At 35.6% G+C, this 21,368-nt stretch overlaps 6 protein-coding genes, 1 long non-coding RNA gene and 1 other non-coding gene across 13 annotated transcripts; 4 read left to right on the top strand and 4 right to left on the bottom strand.

Annotated features, from left to right (window-relative positions):
- The first annotated feature begins 41 nt into the window (after positions 1-41).
- On the top strand, positions 42-2,406 carry LOC145966482 (uncharacterized). Its single transcript, XR_014437053.1, has 2 exons — positions 42-180; positions 454-2,406. It is a non-coding gene; the product is annotated as an uncharacterized LOC145966482 (long non-coding RNA).
- Positions 2,407-3,069: 663 nt separating this feature from the next.
- On the bottom strand, positions 3,070-3,141 carry Trnaq-uug (transfer RNA glutamine (anticodon UUG)). Its single transcript has one exon. It is a non-coding gene; the product is annotated as a tRNA-Gln (tRNA).
- Positions 3,142-3,490: 349 nt separating this feature from the next.
- On the top strand, positions 3,491-9,059 carry Ais (DExD-box helicase 52). Of its 3 annotated transcripts, none has more exons than XM_083090554.1 (12): positions 3,491-3,819; positions 3,964-4,197; positions 4,284-4,469; positions 4,557-4,812; positions 4,886-4,958; positions 5,050-5,253; positions 5,341-5,431; positions 5,534-5,656; positions 5,721-5,871; positions 6,256-6,331; positions 6,419-6,624; positions 8,923-9,059. In XM_083090554.1, the coding sequence occupies exons 1-11, from the start codon at positions 3,733-3,735 to the stop codon at positions 6,618-6,620; spliced, it is 1,683 nt and encodes a 560-aa protein (XP_082946680.1). In that variant the 5' UTR covers positions 3,491-3,732; the 3' UTR covers positions 6,621-6,624; positions 8,923-9,059. The 3 variants fall into 3 exon arrangements, with proteins under 3 accessions (XP_082946680.1, XP_082946681.1, XP_082946682.1); XM_083090555.1 differs by lacking the exon at positions 8,923-9,059 and adding an exon at positions 7,625-7,670; XM_083090556.1 differs by lacking the exon at positions 8,923-9,059 and having other exon boundaries at positions 3,492-3,819; positions 6,419-7,670.
- On the bottom strand, positions 6,314-10,258 carry Hfw (leucine-rich repeat domain-containing protein hfw). 4 transcript variants are annotated; one of them, XM_083090561.1, is made up of 8 exons: positions 10,074-10,258; positions 8,876-9,134; positions 8,437-8,754; positions 8,193-8,362; positions 7,920-8,102; positions 7,676-7,834; positions 7,479-7,598; positions 6,314-7,396 (listed from the first exon to the last, which is right to left on the bottom strand). In XM_083090561.1, exons 2-8 carry the CDS (start codon positions 9,132-9,134, stop codon positions 7,124-7,126), a joined length of 1,482 nt encoding a protein of 493 aa, XP_082946687.1. In that variant the 5' UTR covers positions 10,074-10,258; the 3' UTR covers positions 6,314-7,123. The 4 variants fall into 4 exon arrangements, with proteins under 4 accessions (XP_082946687.1, XP_082946688.1, XP_082946685.1 ...); XM_083090562.1 differs by lacking the exon at positions 10,074-10,258 and adding an exon at positions 10,022-10,044; XM_083090559.1 differs by lacking the exon at positions 10,074-10,258 and adding an exon at positions 9,244-9,987.
- On the top strand, positions 9,713-12,138 carry LOC145966481 (solute carrier family 66 member 2). The gene is made up of 5 exons (XM_083090563.1): positions 9,713-9,981; positions 10,621-10,842; positions 11,014-11,150; positions 11,230-11,446; positions 11,537-12,138. The coding sequence occupies exons 1-5, from the start codon at positions 9,713-9,715 to the stop codon at positions 11,727-11,729; spliced, it is 1,038 nt and encodes a 345-aa protein (XP_082946689.1). The 3' UTR covers positions 11,730-12,138.
- Positions 11,541-16,021, top strand: LOC145966479 (uncharacterized). The gene is made up of 7 exons (XM_083090558.1): positions 11,541-11,621; positions 12,355-12,399; positions 12,476-12,717; positions 12,899-13,182; positions 13,361-13,721; positions 13,890-14,243; positions 14,306-16,021. The coding sequence occupies exons 2-7, from the start codon at positions 12,357-12,359 to the stop codon at positions 14,573-14,575; spliced, it is 1,554 nt and encodes a 517-aa protein (XP_082946684.1). The 5' UTR covers positions 11,541-11,621; positions 12,355-12,356; the 3' UTR covers positions 14,576-16,021.
- LOC145966403 (N-acylneuraminate-9-phosphatase) lies at positions 15,832-17,513 on the bottom strand. The gene is made up of 3 exons (XM_083090455.1): positions 17,496-17,513; positions 16,155-16,638; positions 15,832-16,019 (listed from the first exon to the last, which is right to left on the bottom strand). The coding sequence occupies exons 1-3, from the start codon at positions 17,511-17,513 to the stop codon at positions 15,832-15,834; spliced, it is 690 nt and encodes a 229-aa protein (XP_082946581.1).
- On the bottom strand, positions 16,500-21,325 carry Neurochondrin (neurochondrin). The gene is made up of 3 exons (XM_083090553.1): positions 17,601-21,325; positions 17,023-17,097; positions 16,500-16,638 (listed from the first exon to the last, which is right to left on the bottom strand). Exon 1 carries the CDS (start codon positions 20,167-20,169, stop codon positions 17,929-17,931), a length of 2,241 nt encoding a protein of 746 aa, XP_082946679.1. The 5' UTR covers positions 20,170-21,325; the 3' UTR covers positions 16,500-16,638; positions 17,023-17,097; positions 17,601-17,928.
- Between the last annotated feature and the right edge of the window lie 43 nt (positions 21,326-21,368).

Genomic DNA, 21,368 nt, shown 5'->3' with positions numbered 1-21,368 from the left:
GCATACACCAATCAGATTCACGAATTTTACAACAGTTGCGAAGCAGCTTTTTCTGCTGACGCAGCCATTGCTTTAATCGTCGTTTCTATACAATCAGATAAAGTACATACCGTTTAGTATTTAAACTGTGAGAAGGAAATCTTTTCTCGAAATATATATTTGCTGTTTGATATCTATTCTGTAAGTACTTTACCTCCTACTTTGTGTATTTTTTAATATTTTAAAAAGATACGTTAGCAATATTTGAAACCATTTTGAAGTTTCATATATCCTATGCGTAATATATAAAAAAACATTATCTAATTTTTGTAAATACGATCATAGCCAAGAGATTTGAATAACGTGATGCGATATTCGCGATATAATTTTGAATCATATAATTTTCATTTTGTAATACTGCAATTTATCCATAATTATAAAACGTGTTTTTATTTCTATATGTATATATTTCAGTTTTCTTCCCTAAAATCCGTAATGGATACACTTAGAGAAAGAATTGTTGGTTATTTCGAAAGAAAAGATAAGGTCATGTTAGCAATAGCTCGTATATCTTGGAAATGGATGTCTATGGAAGAAATACCAGAAGGAATTGATAAAGAATTATTGCAACGGCAAATAACAATTTCGAAGGATAAAACAGAATATCTTAAAGATAAAAGAAAAATCGAAGAAGCAGTAGACTTTTTTATTAAAAACAGTCGAATATATAGTGAAAAGGAATCTGCAGAAATCCATGGAATTACTGCAAATCTAGCCTTCCTACAAGAAATCTATCATCGTTGTAATCAAGGGGAGAGATATCAATATAATAGGAAAGTAAACAAAAATAAAACAGGCCTCACATATCTCGACGAAGAATTTCTTTTGATGGCATTAGAATTAGAATTTCTAGATAAACCTTGCTCTTGCAGGATTTGCTGTTTACTAAAATTATCAACATTTGCTTACGAATTTGTCAAAAAATATAACTACTCATACCCATCTGATTGGGATTTGAATGCGAGAGTAGATTTTAAATTTATAGAAGAATTTGAAATGAGAAACAATAGTGAAATTTCTCATATTTTCAGCGACATTTGTTCATTGTAATAAGTAATAAGCATAAAACATTGCAGAAAATATTGCAATTCAGTATTTTGGAATTTGGCTCAAATAATTAAAAATTAAATCAGGATTGGCACATAAAAGCCACAGCGCAGTAGTTGGAGTGGAGGGAAGAAACAATACTTCCTTTTTTTTTATTGTTGGTTTATTTTAACAAAATTTTATTGTAATTTTGATGTTAAAATAAACCAACAATAAAAAAGAAGAAAGTGTTGTTTCTTACCTGTGCTCAAACTACCACTTTGTGGCTCTTATGTGCTAATCTCGATTTAATTTTAGATGTTGCAATATTGCCATAATGTTACTGCCATGTCATGTGCCATACAGGAAGAGCCTTATATTATAAAAAAATAGATGAGTAATAAACAGAGTTCGGATCTCAGTGCCGTTTTCCCCATTCCAAGTACATACTAGCGGCGGAAGGAAAATATAACAATTTATTATATTATTTTATATTTTATATATTATGTATATTATTTTATATATTAAGTGTCGTCTACAATGAGATTTTAAGACGTAAGACTTAAGAAATTGACCAATCACAGTCGAGTATTCTTTTAATACTTGACTGTGATTGGTCAATTTCTTAAGTCTTACGCCTTAAAATCTCATTGTAGACGCCGCTTTATGTATAATATTAAATAAACATACATTCTATATTAATATATATATATATATATATATATATTTTTTTTTTTTTTTTTTTCTTCTACGCAACGGTGCCTTCTTTGCTACTATCACTAGACCGGCATAGACGGTATTGCTTTTCGCGGCGCTCAGCCGCTAGTGTGCACTTGGAGTGGGGAAAACGGCACTAAGATCCGGGCTCTGATGTAATAAGCAATTTTTCTCGATGTTTGATAAAAAATTTATTTTCGATTTGTCTAATAATTTTAGCATTTTGTAGCCAACAAATTTTGATCTTTGGAATTGAATTGTGAAATATTGATACAAACATCTCGACATTTTTTCAGATTTAGATTTATGGCTTAATGAACAATTAATTTTGAATAAAAAAAGTAAAATGTTTGAAAAAGAGATATTTTATCGTTTTGCTATAAATGATGACTATAAGTCTAACAATAAGATATTTTTTGCCAGTAAAACGAAAATGTCGAGAAATGCTATTGTAATTTATAAATATTAATGAGTTTTTATGTATAATTAATTATGTACAATATTTGCCTGTATCAATAACTCAAAATATTTTATTTCTTTCTCTCTGTTTTACTCTATTTTTGTAAAATTGTATTAATGTATTGTTTATCAATGTTTATATTGCAAAATAAATGTGAATATATATTTCCGCATATATATAATATTTAAGTAATACCTGTTCATTAATTACAAATTTTAAAAAAGACAAAAAAGAAGAAAGACAGATTGACTTGTACATATTTAAAAATATAATGCATCTTTCATATTTGTTTATTCATATTGCCATTAGATTGACTATGCTTTTCGAATGTGAATTAGTAAAATATATATTTATTTAAATAAAAGATATTTATATAATGAACTGAATATAGTAAAATTATCATGTTTGCTTAGTCGATTACTTTAACTTATGTATATTGACATTCATATAAAAAAATAAAATACAATCTATTTCTTTTATATTAACAAAAAGGATAAAATTTGCTTTCAAATCTGCCAAAAATAACAAAAGTAATTTTCATTAATTTTTTTCTATTTTAAATCTCAAATGGATAAGTTTTGTTGGAAGATATTAAATAATTTTTTGGAAATAAAAATTATATATTATTATTTAATTAATCTTTATTTAAAAGCGCATGACATATTGTAAATAATGACGCAAACAGTAATCATAAAAAGCAAGCAGAAAATTGATGATATTAAATTTAATAGGTATTAAAATTTTTAATAAAATGATAAATAAACATCTTAAATATTTTTATTGGAGAGAAAAGAAATTTTGATTACTGATAAAAAAAAAATTACTTCAGGTCCCACCGAGATTTGAACTCGGATCGCTGGATTCAAAGTCCAGAGTGCTAACCATTACACCATGGGACCTTTCTTGTGAACTGTTCTCCATATCATCTATTTTAGTATTTACATTCATATCAAACATTTATTTCATTCTTTATAATATCTTTTACTTTTTCTTTTCTTCTTTGTCTAAATATCTAAGCTCTCTTTTCTATTATTTTTTCTTTTGCTTTCTTATCTTGTCGATCTCCGTGTTCGATCATTGACGAGATACTATTAAAGATCGACAGCCCTGGCCTGGAGATATAAAAGATTGGTGATATTATCGGCCATTTTAATTATATTGAAGATATATATCTGGTATAATTAAAAAGTTATTTAAATCATGCGAACATTTTAGGTCCTTTAATCATTAGCTCAGAGCATTTGGTAGCTCTAGGTTTATTGGACCGCACCCTTGATTGGCCAATCAGGGCGAAAAGGCTTCTTTGCTTCGATTGGTCAATTTAAACTTATCTAACCTAATCTGAATTCTTTCGCTTTCCATATTCCATGTGATCGCATATAAATTATCAAACCAGTTGTTGGCCTGAATTTACTGATCGCTCACAGATCAGAAGTGGCCATTAAAATCTAAGGAAGAAGCATATAAATTATTTCTAATCTAAACATATCATGGATGCTCACGATCTTTTTAAAAAACTCTCAGCCGGCGCAAAATTCGATACAAAACGCTTTCGACATGATGCAGAAAAATTTCAGGTAATTGATTATTTATTCCTTTTTTTTTTTTTGTTGAGAGCTTCCAATTCTGTGGAATTATCTAGCATATTTATATCTAGATTCTCTCTCTTAGAGGTTAATTTCAAGTACACACACGTGAGTTTATATTGTACTATTTTTCAGATGGTGAGATCGAGTAAAAATGATGTGATCATTAAAAAAGAAAAGATAGACGATGAACTATTAGAGCCTGATAATAACGCAAAACGAAAACGTCTCAAGGATGAAAACGAAGATGTTGATGGAATAACATTATTAAATGAATTGCCAGTAATGACAGATGGAAGTACAGAGTCAGTTAAAAAACGTAAAAAGGTGGCAACTGCGGACAAAATATTAAAACTAGAACAAGAAAAGGTTTGAAATGGATGTAATGAATTGAATATAAATAATCAGAAAATTTTCTCTATAACCATATCTAAAATTCTTCTTTTGTTCTGCAGATAAATCAAATGAGAAATATGAATCGCATTTCAGTCACAGGTAGTCATGTACCTAAATTACTATTAGAATTTGACGAATTAAGAACAAGTTATCAAGTGCCAATAAACTTGTTAAAGAATATGAAAGACAGTGGATATATGTTGCCAACACCAATACAAATGCAAGCAATGCCAATTATGTTAGAGGTAAAGAAACATTTTTAGAACAAGATTGGAACTACATTACAAACTACATTACAAATATTTCAATATTTTTTTCTATTATTGTAATAGGGCAGACAAATACTGGCTTGTGCTCCAACAGGATCAGGGAAAACTGCGGCATTTTTAGTACCTATCATTCATAGCTTGCGGGGACCACAAAAAAAAGGTTTTCGTGCTGTTATTCTAAGTCCTACGAGAGAGTTAGCCAAACAGACATATAGAGAATGCCTAAAATTGAGTGATGGTTATGATTTTAGAATTCACATAATTGGTAAAATAAATCAGGCTCTTACCAAATACGGACCCTCAAGTTCGCAAAAATTTGGTGAGTGCAATAAATATAAAGATTTTGATAGAAACTTTTGATCTTTTATTTTTCCTTAACAAATCTGTTTCAGATATTTTAATTACCACACCAAAGCGATTAGTTTTCCTTTTAAATCAAGATCCTCCAGCCATCTCATTAAACAAGTATGCCTTTTACAAACAATTATAATCCATTGATCTATTATAATCAAATTTTTTTAAATGCAATAATATTGGTTTGTTTTTACTTTTCCAGTGTAGAATGGTTGATTGTGGACGAAGCTGATAAGCTTTTTGAAGAAGGAATACGCGGATTTAGGGAACAATTAGATGAGATTACAAGAGCTTGCACTAATACAAATTTACATCGGGGTATGTTTAGTGCGACCAACACTCCTGCGGTTTCAAAATGGTGCCGCCGTAATATGAAAGGACTCATAACAGTAACAGTCGGACACAGGTAATAATGATTAATATCATTTATCTTGATAAATTTTATTAAAAAATAATGAAGATTATTAAAATAGCTTTTTTTTATTTATTATAGAAATGCAGCTACAGATATGGTAGATCAAGAAATCTTGTTTGTTGGCAGTGAAAGAGGCAAATTGCTGGCATTTAGAAATATGATTCAGAAGGTATGATCAATTTATTATTACTTATATATTAATTACTTAATTGCAATATTTTATTACATTTTGAAAATAGTATTTATACATTTTTAAATATTATCAATAAAGGGTATATCACCACCAGTTTTGGTATTTGTGCAAAGTAAAGAGCGGGCTCAAGAACTTTTCAATGAGCTTATATATGATGGAATTAACGTAGACGTTATTCACGCCGATAGGACAACGACGCAGGTATAGTAAAAAGTACTCTTGCGCGTTCTGTGTTCGCAAAATTGTAATTGCACTATTTTTCCAGCGAGACAATATCGTACGTTGCTTTAGAGAAGGACAGATCTGGGTCTTGATCTGTACAGAACTAATGAGCAGAGGTATAGATTTTAAAGGTGTAAATCTCGTTATAAATTACGATTTCCCGCCGTCCGCCATCTCTTACATTCACAGAATAGGTAATATATCCAGTAAACTTAGGAAAGCATTGTTGTCCCATTTTTTTAATTTTGCGAAATTGACGCGCGTTTGAAATTATTCTCTTTCCCCTTTCCCTTCTATTCTTGCTGTTGTTAAGTATACTCCAAACTTTAACTCCTCCTTTGAATGTGCGAATTATTTATCATATTGGTGGCGTATTTAGCGTAAATTATTTTTCGTATTGGTGTTACTAACAGTAGAGAAAAAGGTCACAGTCATGTATTCTTATGAAAAGAACGATAGTTATCGGCTCACCTATAGTTACCGCTGTAGTAGTAAGATAATATTTTCGCGATTGTTAGAAAAACGGGACAGTGTTAATCTCGGCGATCTTCTCATTTGAATTCCTTTTTGCGAAACAGGTCGTACCGGCCGTGCCGGTCACAGGGGAAAGGCTATAACGTTCTTCACTCGCCAGGATACATTGAATTTGCGAAGGTACGTGTATTATTCTGCCTTTTACATCTGTGTTATATGTATTACAATGAAGCAATGATATAACTATGCACTCTTTTTCTCTTTTAGTATCGCGGCGCTTATGCGAGCGTCCGGATGCGATGTACCGGATTATATGTTGGCTATGAAGAAGCACAGTAAGAAAGAACGGCGCAAGCTCGAGCGTACGGCACCTGCACGAGAAAGGATATTAACTGTCCCTACGTATAAGCAACGTAAGCGGAAATCACATGAAATTACAAGGAAATCAAAGCCTGAGAAGGAAATGTAGAAATGTGAGTACGATAATATGGTTTTCTCACAAGACATTGTGAAATAAATGCAAGATCTTTCTGAAAAAAAAGTATTTAAAAAAAGATCTGTATAAATGTAAAGGATCTTGGAATTTTTAAAACTTTATATAAATAATTTATTCATATATATAACAATACTTATGATTTTATGTAATATTTTTATATATAAATCCCTATTAAATATACATTATTGCATTTATTGCAAATCTTTAACAATCATATATACTTTTTAAACAATAATATAAATTTTATCAAAATACTTTGTCATGGCCTTGTATGCGGAGATTATTTTGAAATTCTGTTTTTTGGAAGATCTAGAAATATTATCACACTGCATATAACTATAGTTAACACAGTATAATGTCCATTTTTCCGAAGGCACGTATCAATGTTCAACCCTAACAACCCATTTTATTTTTTTATTGCGCATCTTCATTTCATTGCATGTTAGTAAGTCTCACTAGTACTTGTATAACGCGATTTATGTTTCAAACAACCAATCACATGGTAATTTTGGCATTTTATTTGCTGGCCATGGAAGATATCCTGCTGTCTTAAATACCCAATAGTCATATGATACTTTAGCTATTAAACCTATTAAAAGTATCACCTCGGTAGCAATAATATAATATATATAATCCGTCCAGTCTCCCGGATACACGCACATCTTTGACGGCTCTAGATCAATGACTTTTTCCTTTACATTTTCACACATTACTTCATCAGAATCCAATATTCGTGTTTGTAACCATGCCTAAAACGAAAGGAAATAAAAATTCTTTTCATAGGATTATATATACATCTTGCGAGTTTTTGTTTTCTTATAAAAATCATACCTTTAAATACTTTGCGGTATTACAGTCACAATGCAATTTATTGCCTCCTAGCCTGACCAAATTTCTCGAGCTCATGAAATTTTTATTATGCGCACTTGGACTTAATATATATGTTGGCAGCTAAATACATATTACATGTATTTCAGATGTGCACTTGATGTCAAATTGGAGAATTAAATACATTTTTTTATACTCACTGATTTAATTTTATTATATCGTAAACTTAGTAGAGCATAATTATCCAAAAATTTTGAACCTTCCAGCTTGTTTATCGAAGAAATGTTATTATAGTCTGCATAAAACTCTCGTAGATCTTCGTAACACGGATTAGTACTCAGGTCATCTAAAACAGTAATCTGGAAAAAAATCCAGGGAATTATTAGCATTACACCAAAATTAATTGATGTGTAATAAAAGAAACGTGGAATGTAATAAACATACATTATTATAAGAAACATTAAGAGCTATTGTGTTTTGTGGCAATTTCTCGGGTAATTCTGTCAATTGCATTCCACTGCAGTCTACATTTACAGCATGAGTAGGTGGCTTGCCCTCGATAATATCCAATCTTCTAATATCACATTGACATTGCCAGGTATCACCTTTTGGACATTCCGTTTGCAGCTGAAAGTTGAAACTAATTGAGATTATCTTGTGTGAAATCTTACAATATATATTTTATACATATATACATATATATCTATTGATACATACAGAACTGAGGTAAAGCAGTTGTGTAAGAGGTACACGTTCGGTGGTATTGAACCAATGCCATGTTGCCAAGGAAGAGCACACTGTCTCGTTTTCGCGATTAAAAGTGATTTGCTTTTCGCCTGTTTTATTGATATATTGATATACGTCATGGCACGAAAGTGTATTTGTTCCTGTAAAGAAAGAGATATTAATACAAGTGTATCATTTAATGGAGAGATATAATAATACATTGAGCCATTTATACCCGAAATATCTAGCCAGAATTCCCGACCGTTCATCGTATTCAAAGCTGGAAGGTGAGTGAGGTTATTATAAGATAGATCCAAAGTGGTGAGTTGCGCTAATCGTATCAGCGAATTATTTTCTACCTCCATCAGTGCATTATTCGAGAGATTCAGGCACTGTGTGGGCGTCATCATGCGAAATTGCCCTTGCACCTTTTTAATCCTGCCATCGGTTATGGCCAGAGATTTCAGCATCCTCCAACGAATTTCACTTACGTTAAATACATCCAAAGTTGCGTTACGTATATGTACATAACTTATATTTGAATGTGGAAATCCTAAGAGATAAGATTGAAATAATAACAACAATGCTCAATTGCATGACAATGTCGTATGTAAATTTAAGCTATTCAAATCACAGAGATTCAAAAGAGATTTCTCGCGCATTACAATGCCCACCTATGCAAGAAAGACCATGCTCTAAAGCTTGCCCGTCTGTATTGCAGCAAAGCGCAGCATTGCCCTCGGGTTCGTTCGCGAGAGTGATCCTCTTACAGGGACATCTATTCGAATCGGGACAGTCTATTGGCAGTCTGTAAAAACATTGTTCTGGAAGAGAACTGGAGACTCCGCTCGATGTCTGCTGTTGATCTTCCTCGTCCGTACGTGCGCTGACTACTCCAGCATACAGGCACATTATCATGGCTAACCACTGCATCTGCATACGCAATACCATCGATTATTGTCAAACAATTGCAGCTTTAAATAATTAATTAAATAATTAATCTATTGTTCTTATATAAAAGCGCAAGGACGATATAGTTTACCCTTAACATTAATCGCTTCAGCGTATAATCCGCGTTCGGACAAAGCTAACGATTCCTTAATAAATTAATTTGTGCAGAGCGCTATTCTAGGTAATAGCAGTGCGTCGTTTACGAGAGAGGGCCGTGTAATTAGCGCAATGCAACAGCGTATTTTCCCCGTTCACGGGCTATAATTTAATGATCATACTCGATTATATTCGCAGGCTTGATGCCTCGCACTATCGGGTGCGCACAAACGAATTAATTCGTTTAACCGCGGTCACTCGGCCACCTCGCTCGGGTCGCTCGGGTCGCTCGGGTTGACTTGTTGATGAACCAAGATTGCTCGGTCGAGGGTTCGCGCGCGTTCATTACACACACACTCTCTCTCTCTCTCTCTTTCTCTCTCTCTCTTTCTTGATTCGCGCGCGAGTGCGCCAATTAAGCGATAAACCAGAAGGGGCGGCAGGAAGGGGAAGAGGGCGACCGTATGCGTTCTTATCAGTTTATCGAACGATCGCGATTCATTATCCGCACCACGCGCGGAGATCATATATATGTATCCACCGTTTATGTACGGTATGTGTCAACGTTCAAATGCGAACCCGCATTCGAAAGATCACGCCTTCTACGCGTCGCAGAATATTTTACACGAATGCATTGTTTCGTAATTGCTCTTTTTGCGAAATATGTATTGACGATCCAACGTCTGCGCTTTAATGACTTCGAAGATGATAACAAAAAAGTGCCATTCGCGAGGTATGACGAAAAGTTTTTTTTTAACACGTTACATAAATACCTCACGATTCACGATTCACGATATAATCTCTATATTTCGTAAATATATATACTTATGCATATTTGTGATATTTTCCATTTATCCGCGTAATTGCGATTATATAATTCGTGTGATCCGATAATTTTGTAATTTATGTGATTTTTGTAATTTTGAAATCTCTCTCCGATTGGTTCCGCCATTTCTGGTCGAAGAGAATCTCGAACCAATCGGTAAAAAAACTATGTTCGGGGAGACCTCCGTCGACTATTTGTGAAACTTCTCATCCAGTCTTGATGGAAAACACAAAAGGGAGAGAGAAATATAAATTATAAAAAAAACACTTCGCGCACTCGAGCGTAAATGTCAGAGAAACGTCAAATTCAAAACGATGCCATAAAAATTTAGCCTTCATTCTCGCGATAAGATTTGGCCTATCGACGTCGTTCGATAATATCAGATATGGATACGTGTCGATGTGACACGTATTGGCGATACCGCGAGGACGAGGACGACGACGACGACGATGACGAGGACGAGGACGAATGGCCAATTTATAACTTAAGGTCTTGTATTCGCGTGTACGATTACCGCCTTATTATTTTCGTGATGTAATGTATTAGCGAGGGAGCGCAGCGATATGTCGAAGTAACGATGGACGACACGTATGAGCTGAACTTGAAGAATATAACCAGTTGGGTCGCGGCCAGCGCGTTAATTTTCGGCGCGGTTATACCCTACGTGCCGCAATACAAGGAGATCAAGAGGAAGGAAGATGCGGAAGGATTTTCCCTCTACGTTTGTCTCACCCTTCTAATCGCCAACACGCTCCGAATAATGTTTTGGTTCGTATACTTGAGAGACGTGTGTTTTTTTTATCAGACGTACATGCATTTGTTTACATACCATATCTTTTGTATTTCCATCGTTTTCTATATCTCGATCGCCTGATAAAAATAAAGCATATCGAATAAGATGTTCTTTTTTTATTTACATTGCTTATGTCTTTATTTCAGGTTTGGCAAGCGTTTTGAGCTTCCACTTTTATTACAAAGTTTACTTATGATTGTGGCGATGTTTGTTATGATTAAGCTTTGTATTAATGTACAAAACAGAACGCAGATAATCAAATCAAAAGAGCGTGTACTTACGGGTGAGTGAAACTCTATTATCGAGGAAATTGGACATATAATAATATACACGCGTTTACTAATAATTTTTCTATTTTGCAGATTTTGAGGCTAGATATTTTTGGAAATGGACAGACTTTAAGTCCTACCTGGGATTTATGATTCTGTTTGCCAGTATAGGCGCTTTGTTAATGTATTTATTTATGGATATACCAGTGTTTGTGGAAGTTATTGGGTTCTTAGCAGTATTGATAGAGGCTATGTTGGGAGTTCCACAATTTCTTCGTAATTCATCTAATAAATCGACTGTAGGAATGAGGTAAATGAGAGATTTAAATAGGGAAGAATGAAATATATCTGTACTATTCATCTCTAAGAGTCAAATTAATATATTCCATTTTGATTTTAGTATAATTATGGTGGCATTGTGGACTGTGGGAGATGTTTTCAAAACGTGTTATTTTGTTTTGAGGGATACTCCTGTGCAATTTCAGGTGTGCGGTGCTCTCCAAGTTACGATTGATGTTGCTATTTTAGCACAAGTGTACCTTTATAAGACTAATAACAATGTACATACAAGAGCTCCCATAAGATCGGACTGAAGATTGTTTAACAAGTTTTCCCATGTAGATCTATAGATGCAGATTTTTGATTCCTCAATACCAAGAGAGATTTAACAAAGTCTAAAAAGAATATATTTTTATATTGACTAACCTCGACTCGAGGTGTATTTGAAGTAGATCGAGTTTTCTATCATTTACCAAACAAAGTGCAGTTAATATTTTGATAACAGTCTAATATTAGAAGAATGTATATATATATTTTGTCCTTTTATAATATTTACATTTAATTGCATTAAATTAAATATTACTATTACTAATTATATATTATATATATTCAACATTTTAAATATTATTAATTAAATATTACATTTAACGCATTGTATCAAATTGTATATATGTATTTCGATATTTTTTAATGAGAATATATAAACGAATGGCGGGAATTTAACACGTGTCGGTTGCTTAGTGACAAACTGTCAACAAAAAACTTTGTGAATGAGCAGACATGGCATACCTATCAGTCTAAGGAAAGGATGGAAAATTTTTAACGTTACCGAATCATTTCATATTCAAAATTTTTTAAGAGAAAAAGTAACTTTGATGTGTTAATTATTTCTCATTAGACCATAATCATTGAAAATTGTATATTTCAATTTTCCATCAGAAATGACAAGATGCATGAGAAACAAGGTTAATTTAAAAAGCAGCAGTGAGTATTTCTCATGTCGCGTGAATATTTCGATTCGCACAGTTGGAATGTTAATATTATAAATTGTCATTTGCAGCCTACAATCAAACGGGACAGCGATATTACGAACAATTGGCGGCGTACAATTCAATGAGCATACATTTACGACGGATTTTATTGGCGAAGAGCGTAGTCGATACGAGAAATAAAAATTACTTGTTGAAAAAAAAACAACGGTGCAACGTACAAGAAACCAGCGATAAGAGAGCCTGTTTATGTCCGGAAGCGATAGACGATGTGATCAATAAATTGACCTATGATACTCTGCATCATCCAGTGGTAAAGTTCAGCTCATAATTAGCAAGCTCTGAGAAATTACAACTTGAAAAAAATGAGTGACAAACGATTGCACGCATAACAATTTTTCAATCATTAATTTACATGATTTCGAAAATTATGAGATAAACCATATAATAACAAATTATAATTTTAAGTTAATACTTTTAAATTTTGATTTCAGGATATATTAAGAATGAATTTAAATTCGAAGCATTTAGAATGTTGCAATTATAATTTAAATCGTCAGCAATCGAGAACTTGCAGTGGTCGAACATATTATGAGGAAAACGATCAAATAGCTCATCGATCGACCTCGAAGAATCGAAGAACGGTGTCACCGGTGACGATATGTTCGTCGAAACGTAAAAAGTTTACACCGAATTCTGTTTCTGTTGAAAAAGGATGGAAATGTGTGCGAGAGACCCCTCGTATAATTGGTCCATCGACATGTTATTCGCAACGAAGGTAAGATCGTGTTAAACATTAAAATTTTACTATTAGTTAGAGTTACTATAGTAGCTATTTACGCGCGTGCTTTGGATCTCAAAATTTTTCACTTTATAATTTTCCACACGCTTTTAAGAATTTACAGTATTCTAAATTGTAATCGAATTGTTTATCTCTTTTCGTTTTTTCTCCATAGAAAATGCAGGTACGAGAAAGATACGATCTTCGTCCCTGGCACAACTACTACATTAAGTTCATCAATGTTTAAATCAGGCTCTCAATCCGTGATGCAAGAAACGAACGATCATCACTCGATATCCTCGAATACTTCGCAGTGCTACGATTACGATTGTGATGATCAATCTGTCGAATCGAAACTCGTCTCGAAACAATTCTTACCCCAAAAACACTTATCTCAAAAAGAAGAAGAAAAGAAATATATCAAATTCATTTATGATATTACCAAAGAAATAATACAGAGAGGTCTTTATACAGATCAGGAACTGCAGAATGTATTTAAGAAGCATATAGATCGATATAAAGGGATATTAAACATGGTATGAGTAATAATGTGTTATTGTATGAATGTGAAAAGTAACGTCTCTCAATATCTTGTAACTTAAAAAAATGTTACCGACATCTCTCAATACATTTTTAAGTTGATTTTATTTTTAATATAGAAGATTTTCAGCAAAAAGTTTTGTACAAATTCCTTTTTGCTCCAGAATAAAATGCTATACGAGATCTACCAATTAAAGATCTCTTTGAACATGACGGACGATACAGATGATGAGCTAGAGGATCTTATTCACGCGCAAAAATTATTGACTGTATCGGAGATTAGGCCGCCTACACCGCCAAAAGTTCTGAATGACAATAAAATAATGGAGAAGCTGGAGTCTTATCGGAAAATGACTGAGAAATCGCGCAGCCAAAGAACAGTGACGCTGGTCGATGCAAATCCCGATTTACTCGTCACGGAGAGAGACGTGCTAATGTCATTAGTGGAAGTGGGCATCGATCCCAAACAAGTTCAACATATATGTAAAAACCTGCGTCACAAGAGCAGAGTAGACATGGTAAGATAATTTTGAATCTCTTGCGTTACCAAAATAACATTCGTTATCTCTTTTCTATCTAGATGCAAACGACAGATGCAGAGGCGTATCCTTCGTATCCTTTGGATTTGGAAATAGACAACCTAGAGGAATTGCAAAATAATGATAAACAGATTTCTCCCAAGGTCGAAACAGCAGAAAGTGCCCGTAATTCTATCGATAATTCGCCTAAGTCCTTAGAAAAACAGGAAGCCAACTCTTCGAACCTAGTGTCCGCACAACAAGAAACAGTTGAAGTGGAAGAGAAGATAGAATCTGAAATTACGCTCGAAAATGACAAGATGGATCCGTAAAGTAAACTATTAGATATTTTGCGTTTTACCGGAAATTCGTTTCTATTTCTGTTGCCAAGAAACATTTGCTTTCAATGCAATAATCATTATATCGTTTTTGTACATATATAATGCTTGAGTAATTTATTGCATTAGCAACGAAATAAATATTAGATATGCAATTTTTTCATGCAAAAAATGCGATTCGCTTATCGGTTTTTTTTTTTACGATGTTAATAATATAATATAGAAATCAAGATATACATATTAGTTATTTCATTCATGTCTTTTTATTTGTATACATATGTCTCTTCTCATATCAAATTTCGCGATACGTTTGTGTGAGAATCTGTCTAATTTCCAATAAACTAAATTCTCAACAGAGGAAAAATATACACACAGTTGAAAAATAGACATCATATGTATTTATACTCGTACATGTACAACCTTTTACGCATATCTATGTACAGATATACAAATTTTACGCATTTGTACAGCAGGAGATCTCTACATGATACATCGCCTGGACATATCTTTAATTATAACGTCATATCTTTTATTATATATATTATAGCGTAATTTTTCCTGCTAGAGAGAGACAGGCTAAAATAGTTGCATATGATATTTGTTATGCACTTTGTTCGTTTGTTTACAGCTACTGGCTCTACTTATGCCTTTTGTACATGAGCATCCTTTTTATCCGATATATCTTACAGTTATTTAACTTCGAGAAGGTAACTAAAAAAATATCTCATTTGATATCTATCTGCGATAGAATTCATCAAATGTCAACCAATATAACTGAATATAACGGCGGTGGTTCTTTCGTCACCTATATGCAAAAATAAATTGTATAAAATGTTAAGTATAACATTATTAAAATAAATTGCAATAATTTTCGAGCTACATATTTTTATATTTAATTATATGAATTGAGAATTCTTTGTACTATGCATTATACTATGCACTCTCAGTACAAATAAATATATTCTATGAAAATTCTGTAAAAATTAACAGATTAGAGACTCTGTAATAAAAGATTAATATTACAGCGTTTTTTTCAAATTAACAACAAAGTGCCTAAAAATTTAATCTATCCTACAAAAAAATACATGAAAATATATACTCGAAAAAAAAAAACAATACATATATGTATATATGTGTGTTAACACACATATCAAATCTCCCATTACGCATAACTAAATTTTGTTTAGCAATTGCTTCGAGTCGTTTTTCATAATGTTAAAAAAAATTAATAAATGACATGCATCTACTCATTAGCTACCATCGGACGCATTTGAAGAGGAGTCTTCGAGTTCAGGTGCGTTTGGACCTTTGTCCAATATGCGTACGAGTTCTGTTACGTGTCTTATTGTAAAGTCTGGTTTAGGATCGTCTCCCGAAAGGCGAGGTTTATCTGCAATGGGCACCCACACAGTCCCGCGTAGTCCAGCCTCGATTCCACCTGTATATTGATTATTATACAGCTTGTTATAATCTAGCTCTTTTTTATTTGTTTAACAAATGTGTTTTCAGGCTATCTTTCTTTCTTCGTCTCTTTCTAGATGATTATAAAATGACATAAAACAGGTTTTACTACCTAAAATATCCGTCTCCAACTTGTCACCGACCATGATGCATTCCTTAGGTCTCACATTAAGAAAGTGACAGGCCTTTTGAAATATTTCCGCTTCTGGTTTCTCCCACGGTAAATCAGCGGACACCAGGATGACATCGAAATACTGTTCCAGAGACAATTTGTGTATTTTCTCCCACTGAGCATTCGATGGGCCGTTGGTTATTAAGCCTAGTAGATACTTCTTTCTCAATTGACGTAGCATAGAAACCGTATTCGGCGCTAGCACCATGTAATGGTATCTCAAATAGAGCCATTTTTCGTAAATCTTTGTCGCCAAGAACGAGTATTTGTCGCCTAACGCCTTGCTCCAGAGAATGGTGCGCCAAGCATCCAGAGTAAGAGTTGCATTGTCCGGACATTTTCTAAATTGCTTCAGATATGCGGCTGTTATCTTGGCAGATGCGTCTTCCGGAATGCCATATTCCCGTGTCAATTCCTCAGCAAGCTGCAGGTAAATGTACACGCAATAAAAATCGTTAGTTTTCTTTCTGACATTTTATGATAATAAAGAATGATGAGAATGAAGAACTGAAAATGTGAAGAAAGAGATGAAAGAATGAGATTTCCACACTCAATAAAAATGTGCATGAACAACGTATACATCTCTTTTACTTATATCGCAAAGCCTCCCTTCCCGTTAAAGGAAAAGAAATTAAAATTAGAAATGTTAGCGAGAAAGAAGCGATTTCCTAATAGATAAAGTATACAAAGTAGTTGAAATGTGAAGAGACGAATATTGAATGTGGAGTTCATTAATCAACGAAGGTCTCAGGACGACAGGATACAGTATAGGAATATTTAGGGCACTTAATTCATTATTAATGATTACCTAGAAAATGCATTGATTCATTGAAATACTCGAGCCGATTAGTGGACACTCGAAGTGGCACCCGCGGACACGTTGCTGTAATCACAACAAAATGAGTTGTGCCAACAACAACATCATCACATATTATTTTCAAACCCTATAAGTTGTGATTAAAAGATTTCTGGATATTAAGAAACATGAATTTGGAAATAAATTAATAAACTAATATATCTACATAGATAGTATAGAATTGTGGCTATTTATATTTACAAAATTGTCTTTGATATCCAGTAATCTTTCTTTAACATCTGCGTTAAAAATAACTTTATTAAAAGAAAATGTGTTATAAAGGCAGTGATAGAGTGGACGATGGAATAATGAAATTAAGCAAACATTTAAAAAATTCTTCCATTTAATAGGAAAGTGTTTTCTGTCGTTACAAAATCTCTTGTCACATCGAAGCATTTTAAAATCATAATAATATTAACACAAACAATCTTCGCAATGTACATAGCAAAATAAAAAAAGTATACCTGATTACAACTCGTAGATAAAGCAAAGTGTACATATGTAAAGAATCGTGTAAAATCAAGTAATACCTTCGTATATGCGCGAAGTCAAACGAGGCGTTTCTTTCTTGCTTGCCAGGAAACTATTTCCAGACGTGATGCCGTCTAAATTTACACTGGACTACGCGTGCATACGTTTTTCGAATATCACATATGCGAGAGAAGAGATAGATATAATAATAAATTCAAGTAAACGCAAAATATTAGAAAAGCTACTTACAAAGCTACTTTTTTGTACAAAAGTTGGATTAATTATCTGTCTCTCGATCAATTTCAATTTTAAATATATAAAATTTCTTTACATCATTCGCGCAATACAAAAATCAGTAAAAGCTATGTGATAGTAACATTCTCAGTCCTAATCCCCAAAAAGACGCTTTCCAAGCTCCATCATGCGATGATTACGACAGACGACTAACGCGCCGCTTTTTTTCAGCACCGGCGCGACGCTATCGTCGGCTTTTGCCAAGTGACATAGCAGATCTTCGAAGGCAGACTTGACGTTCGGTTCCAAACCACCGATCTTCACTCGCTTCAGCGTTTCGATGATGTCCTCCGCCCAGCCGGATTCTACCGTAAACTGCGACAGCCAAGGTATCACTTGCAACACACCAGCCATCGTTTGCATACCCAGAAACCAGAGCTCCATCAACTCCATCCAATGTTCCTTGTACGACATGGAGACTACCAGCTCGGTAGGGTCGTTGCCCTCATCGATGACGTACGCGTCCCACAAGAATCTTATGATGGCCTGAATGTAACGGCAATGTATCGAGAAATCATTCTTCTTAATACGTTTTGCCTGTTGCTTCATCAGTAACAGACCTAGGACCGCCAAGTGACCGTGCAGTACGAGATTCTCCGGGATCTGTTTCAACTCCGGCAGATTGTTGTAGATGAATTTTAACAGTGAGATGAATGTCGGTGACTCTTCTACCATCTTGGATTCCAGCACGGTAATATTCATCAGGACGTTACAGATGGATATCATTGCGGTTCTAGAATCCTTCATTTCTTCTAAAACATGCAAATCCAGCTCCTCCGTGCGATTTCCATCCTGCAGAAACTTCAAACGCTCCGACCTCGGCACCGGTGGTCTCTTATAATGTACGATGGTCCAATGATAGGATAGACACTCGAACAGAACCTCATCCTGTTTGTGCTGAAGGAGAATTTTTCTGGCGGTTTCTTCCACGGCCAAGTAACATAAAGCGGGCAACAGTAGTCTCAGTATGTCCACTTCGCTCATTGGATCATGAACGATCGGATCGCTGGTCGATGTCCCTTCATCCGCTTTAGCTTTAGACTTGGCCTTTTCAGCCAACTTCCTGTTTCGATGCGCATAAAAAGTATCGTTGGCAATCGTCAATACGTATGGCAATACGGCGTAAACCTGAGGACGCATCGCGCTCGTTTCTTGTGCCAGCCAAGCTGTAAGTACTCGGACAAGAGCGCATACAAAGATCTTTTCTTTCACATCCGTCAACGCCTTCATCTTCGACACGGAGCTCAGCAGACTGATAACGGTCGCGAAAGCGCCTTTCAGAGCCGTGTACAATGATTGTTTTTCCTTCTGTTCCAATTCCAATTGATCCGTAACGATATAGCTGATTGAAACCTCGAGAATGATGAAGCATGCCGTGATCAAATCGGCGTTAGCGATCACATCCTTGAATTGTTTGTTCTCCAACTGCATCCTGACCTCGATCGATGCTAATTGAATAAGCAATAGAAAATAAATCTTTGGTTTATCCTTATCGATCATGGCCCAATCAGCCCCCAACAAATCCATCATCACGGACGTGAGTTTCAAGGCTGGATCGCGCTGCTTCTTACTTATTTTCGATCCTAAAATATCACTCAGACCTTTATGAATACTTAGCGGCCAAGATTCCTCCTTTGCAGTAGCGAAAGAAATCATATCTTTCCTGCAAGATTGTAACAGAGCCTGCAGAATGATACATAACTCGAATTTTCTCTCCGTATGATCAGTCTCGAAGTCCAGGGCTATCTTGTTGATTATCATATGGAAAGGTGCGATGTCCGTCGAGTCCCAGGCTTCCGATCCGAAACTGTTGACCAACGTGACGAGGATATTCAATGCCTCGTCTGTTTGAAAGCTCTTCTCCGCGTATATGTCGCACATCTTTGGGATCGCTTTTTGCTCGAGCAACGCTTTCTGCCCGGGAGGATGTTGCGCGATACACTGCAAGCAAGTGTAAGCTTCGCTGACGATGATTAGCGTGTCGTCCGGTGCATCCTCGTCAGCCTGCGACACTATCTCGAGGAGCGCCGGGATATGTCCCACCATATCCGGATGAGAGGCTAGCTCGGGTTCTCGGCAGAACGCGGAAAGGACGGACAACGCCACGGATTTGTACACCTGTGGCGGACAGTCCATGGGTACGCTTTTGGTAGACAGCAACTTTCTGAGGAACTTGGCTCCGATGGCTTCGAAGAGCATCCTTTTGGCGGCAGGTGTGCAATCCTTGCCGTCTACGAGCTTGGTGACCATGAACAGCGCGGCAAACTTCTCCGAGTCTGTGTCCACCGCCTTCAATACGGCCACGCATTTTGCAACACCCTCCGGAATATTCATAGCGTCGATTATTACAGTCAAGGAGGAAGAAAAGGACGAGAGACGCCTGTCTTCGAGACTGAAAAACTGAAGATGCGACGTGCGTTCCTCTTATATTACTGTTCCAGCGTGACGTATCGTGATATCACCGATGTTTCTGGACGTCGCGAGAAAATTTCCGAAACGTCTGTCGCTCTCTGGTAGGCGTCACCGGCTGTCGCGCGTATCACCCGTCACATAGCGTAGTTGAGAGCCAACTGGCAGGGCTCCCGGAGAACCGTCTTCTCGGGGCTGCCTAGCCTTGCCCTTTGACACACTCACCAAGGCGGCCGAAAATAACCGCCGAACGAAAAAGTGCATACGCGTGGAACACGCAGTTGTTCCCGTCGTTCAAACTCCCTCGGAGCACCCGATGCCGAGAATTCCGATCTCTGGATAACCTCAAAATTATCCCTCGATCAAACGATGTTGGAACGACATCTCGCACGTGTTTCTCAAAATTTCATCGAGCCTTCAAAAGTCTTTAGCGGAGCTAAATATTCTCTCACGATAAATTCTATCACGCGATCGGAAGAGTCGACCTCTTCGATTTTAAATAGGTTATACCACGAATCGTTTCATGCGTAAAGCGAACGAGGCATGACGATTCGTCATCGACGAATTTCCGCGAACTTTGCTCACGCGGCGGAATTTTCCACGAGTTGTACGATGTCAGTTTTTAGCTGCACTTTTCTGCACCTTTCGCATATACATGCGCGCCAAAGATACGAGCAGGAGGGAGACGCGGCGAGAAAGGTGCAGCTAAAACGAAGAAAGATTATCCCAGGATAATTTCCGCGAGAATCTCGGGGAGGGCACGAGACGACGGTGCCGAAAATAGCCATGGCACCGTAGAGAAAGCGCGCTATATCAGGGAGTCGGCTCGTATTACACGCGAGAAGGAGAAGGGGGGAGGGAAGGATACGACTTCTATTCTTGCGACGTGTTACGATGCGAGTTTGCGACGATAAACGTCGTGGGAGAGAGCGCGACTCGTGTAAAGCACACGATCCGCGAATACACGATATACGCACGTCGCGTTATTTCGCAGCAGCAGGATTTTTTTGTTCGCTAAAAAAAAATGTCGAGAGCGAATCACGACTTGGGTTGATTGGAATGAAGGGAGAGGGGAAAGGGATTTAAGGTTAGAAGTACGCTTCTCTTGTACCTTGCGACAGGTC

Source organism: Camponotus vicinus, unplaced genomic scaffold (genome assembly GCF_025532165.1).
Source record: "Camponotus vicinus isolate PSW18456_S1 unplaced genomic scaffold, iyCamVici1.0 SCAF_2, whole genome shotgun sequence".
In the NCBI taxonomy this organism is placed as follows: domain Eukaryota; kingdom Metazoa; phylum Arthropoda; class Insecta; order Hymenoptera; family Formicidae; genus Camponotus; species Camponotus vicinus.
The sequence above is the reverse complement of the archived record's forward strand: the minus strand, read 5'-3'. Positions and strand labels throughout refer to the sequence as shown.

Bases quoted from the DNA above. Each gene is read 5' to 3' on its own strand.
- Ais (XM_083090554.1), top strand. From the start codon at position 3,733: ATGGATGCTCACGATCTTTTTAAAAAACTCTCAGCCGGCGCAAAATTC. The intron at 4,959-5,049 runs GTATGCCTTTTA...TTACTTTTCCAG, and splicing joins CCAGCCATCTCATTAAACAA to TGTAGAATGGTTGATTGTGG. The intron at 6,332-6,418 runs GTACGTGTATTA...TTTCTCTTTTAG, and splicing joins GATACATTGAATTTGCGAAG to TATCGCGGCGCTTATGCGAG.
- Hfw (XM_083090559.1), bottom strand. The intron at 8,363-8,436 runs GTATAAATGGCT...CTTTCTTTACAG, and splicing joins ATTCTGGCTAGATATTTCGG to GAACAAATACACTTTCGTGC. The intron at 8,103-8,192 runs GTATGTATCAAT...TTCAACTTTCAG, and splicing joins AACTGCTTTACCTCAGTTCT to CTGCAAACGGAATGTCCAAA.
- LOC145966481 (XM_083090563.1), top strand. From the start codon at position 9,713: ATGCGTTCTTATCAGTTTATCGAACGATCGCGATTCATTATCCGCACC. The intron at 11,151-11,229 runs GTGAGTGAAACT...TCTATTTTGCAG, and splicing joins AAAAGAGCGTGTACTTACGG to ATTTTGAGGCTAGATATTTT. The intron at 11,447-11,536 runs GTAAATGAGAGA...TTTTGATTTTAG, and splicing joins AAATCGACTGTAGGAATGAG to TATAATTATGGTGGCATTGT.
- LOC145966479 (XM_083090558.1), top strand. From the start codon at position 12,357: ATGACAAGATGCATGAGAAACAAGGTTAATTTAAAAAGCAGCA. The intron at 12,718-12,898 runs GTAAAGTTCAGC...TTTTGATTTCAG, and splicing joins ATACTCTGCATCATCCAGTG to GATATATTAAGAATGAATTT. The intron at 14,244-14,305 runs GTAAGATAATTT...TTTTCTATCTAG, and splicing joins ACAAGAGCAGAGTAGACATG to ATGCAAACGACAGATGCAGA.
- LOC145966403 (XM_083090455.1), bottom strand. The intron at 16,020-16,154 runs GTAGTAAAACCT...ATCAATATACAG, and splicing joins GTTGGAGACGGATATTTTAG to GTGGAATCGAGGCTGGACTA.
- Neurochondrin (XM_083090553.1), bottom strand. From the start codon at position 20,169: ATGAATATTCCGGAGGGTGTTGCAAAATGCGTGGCCGTATTGAAGGCG.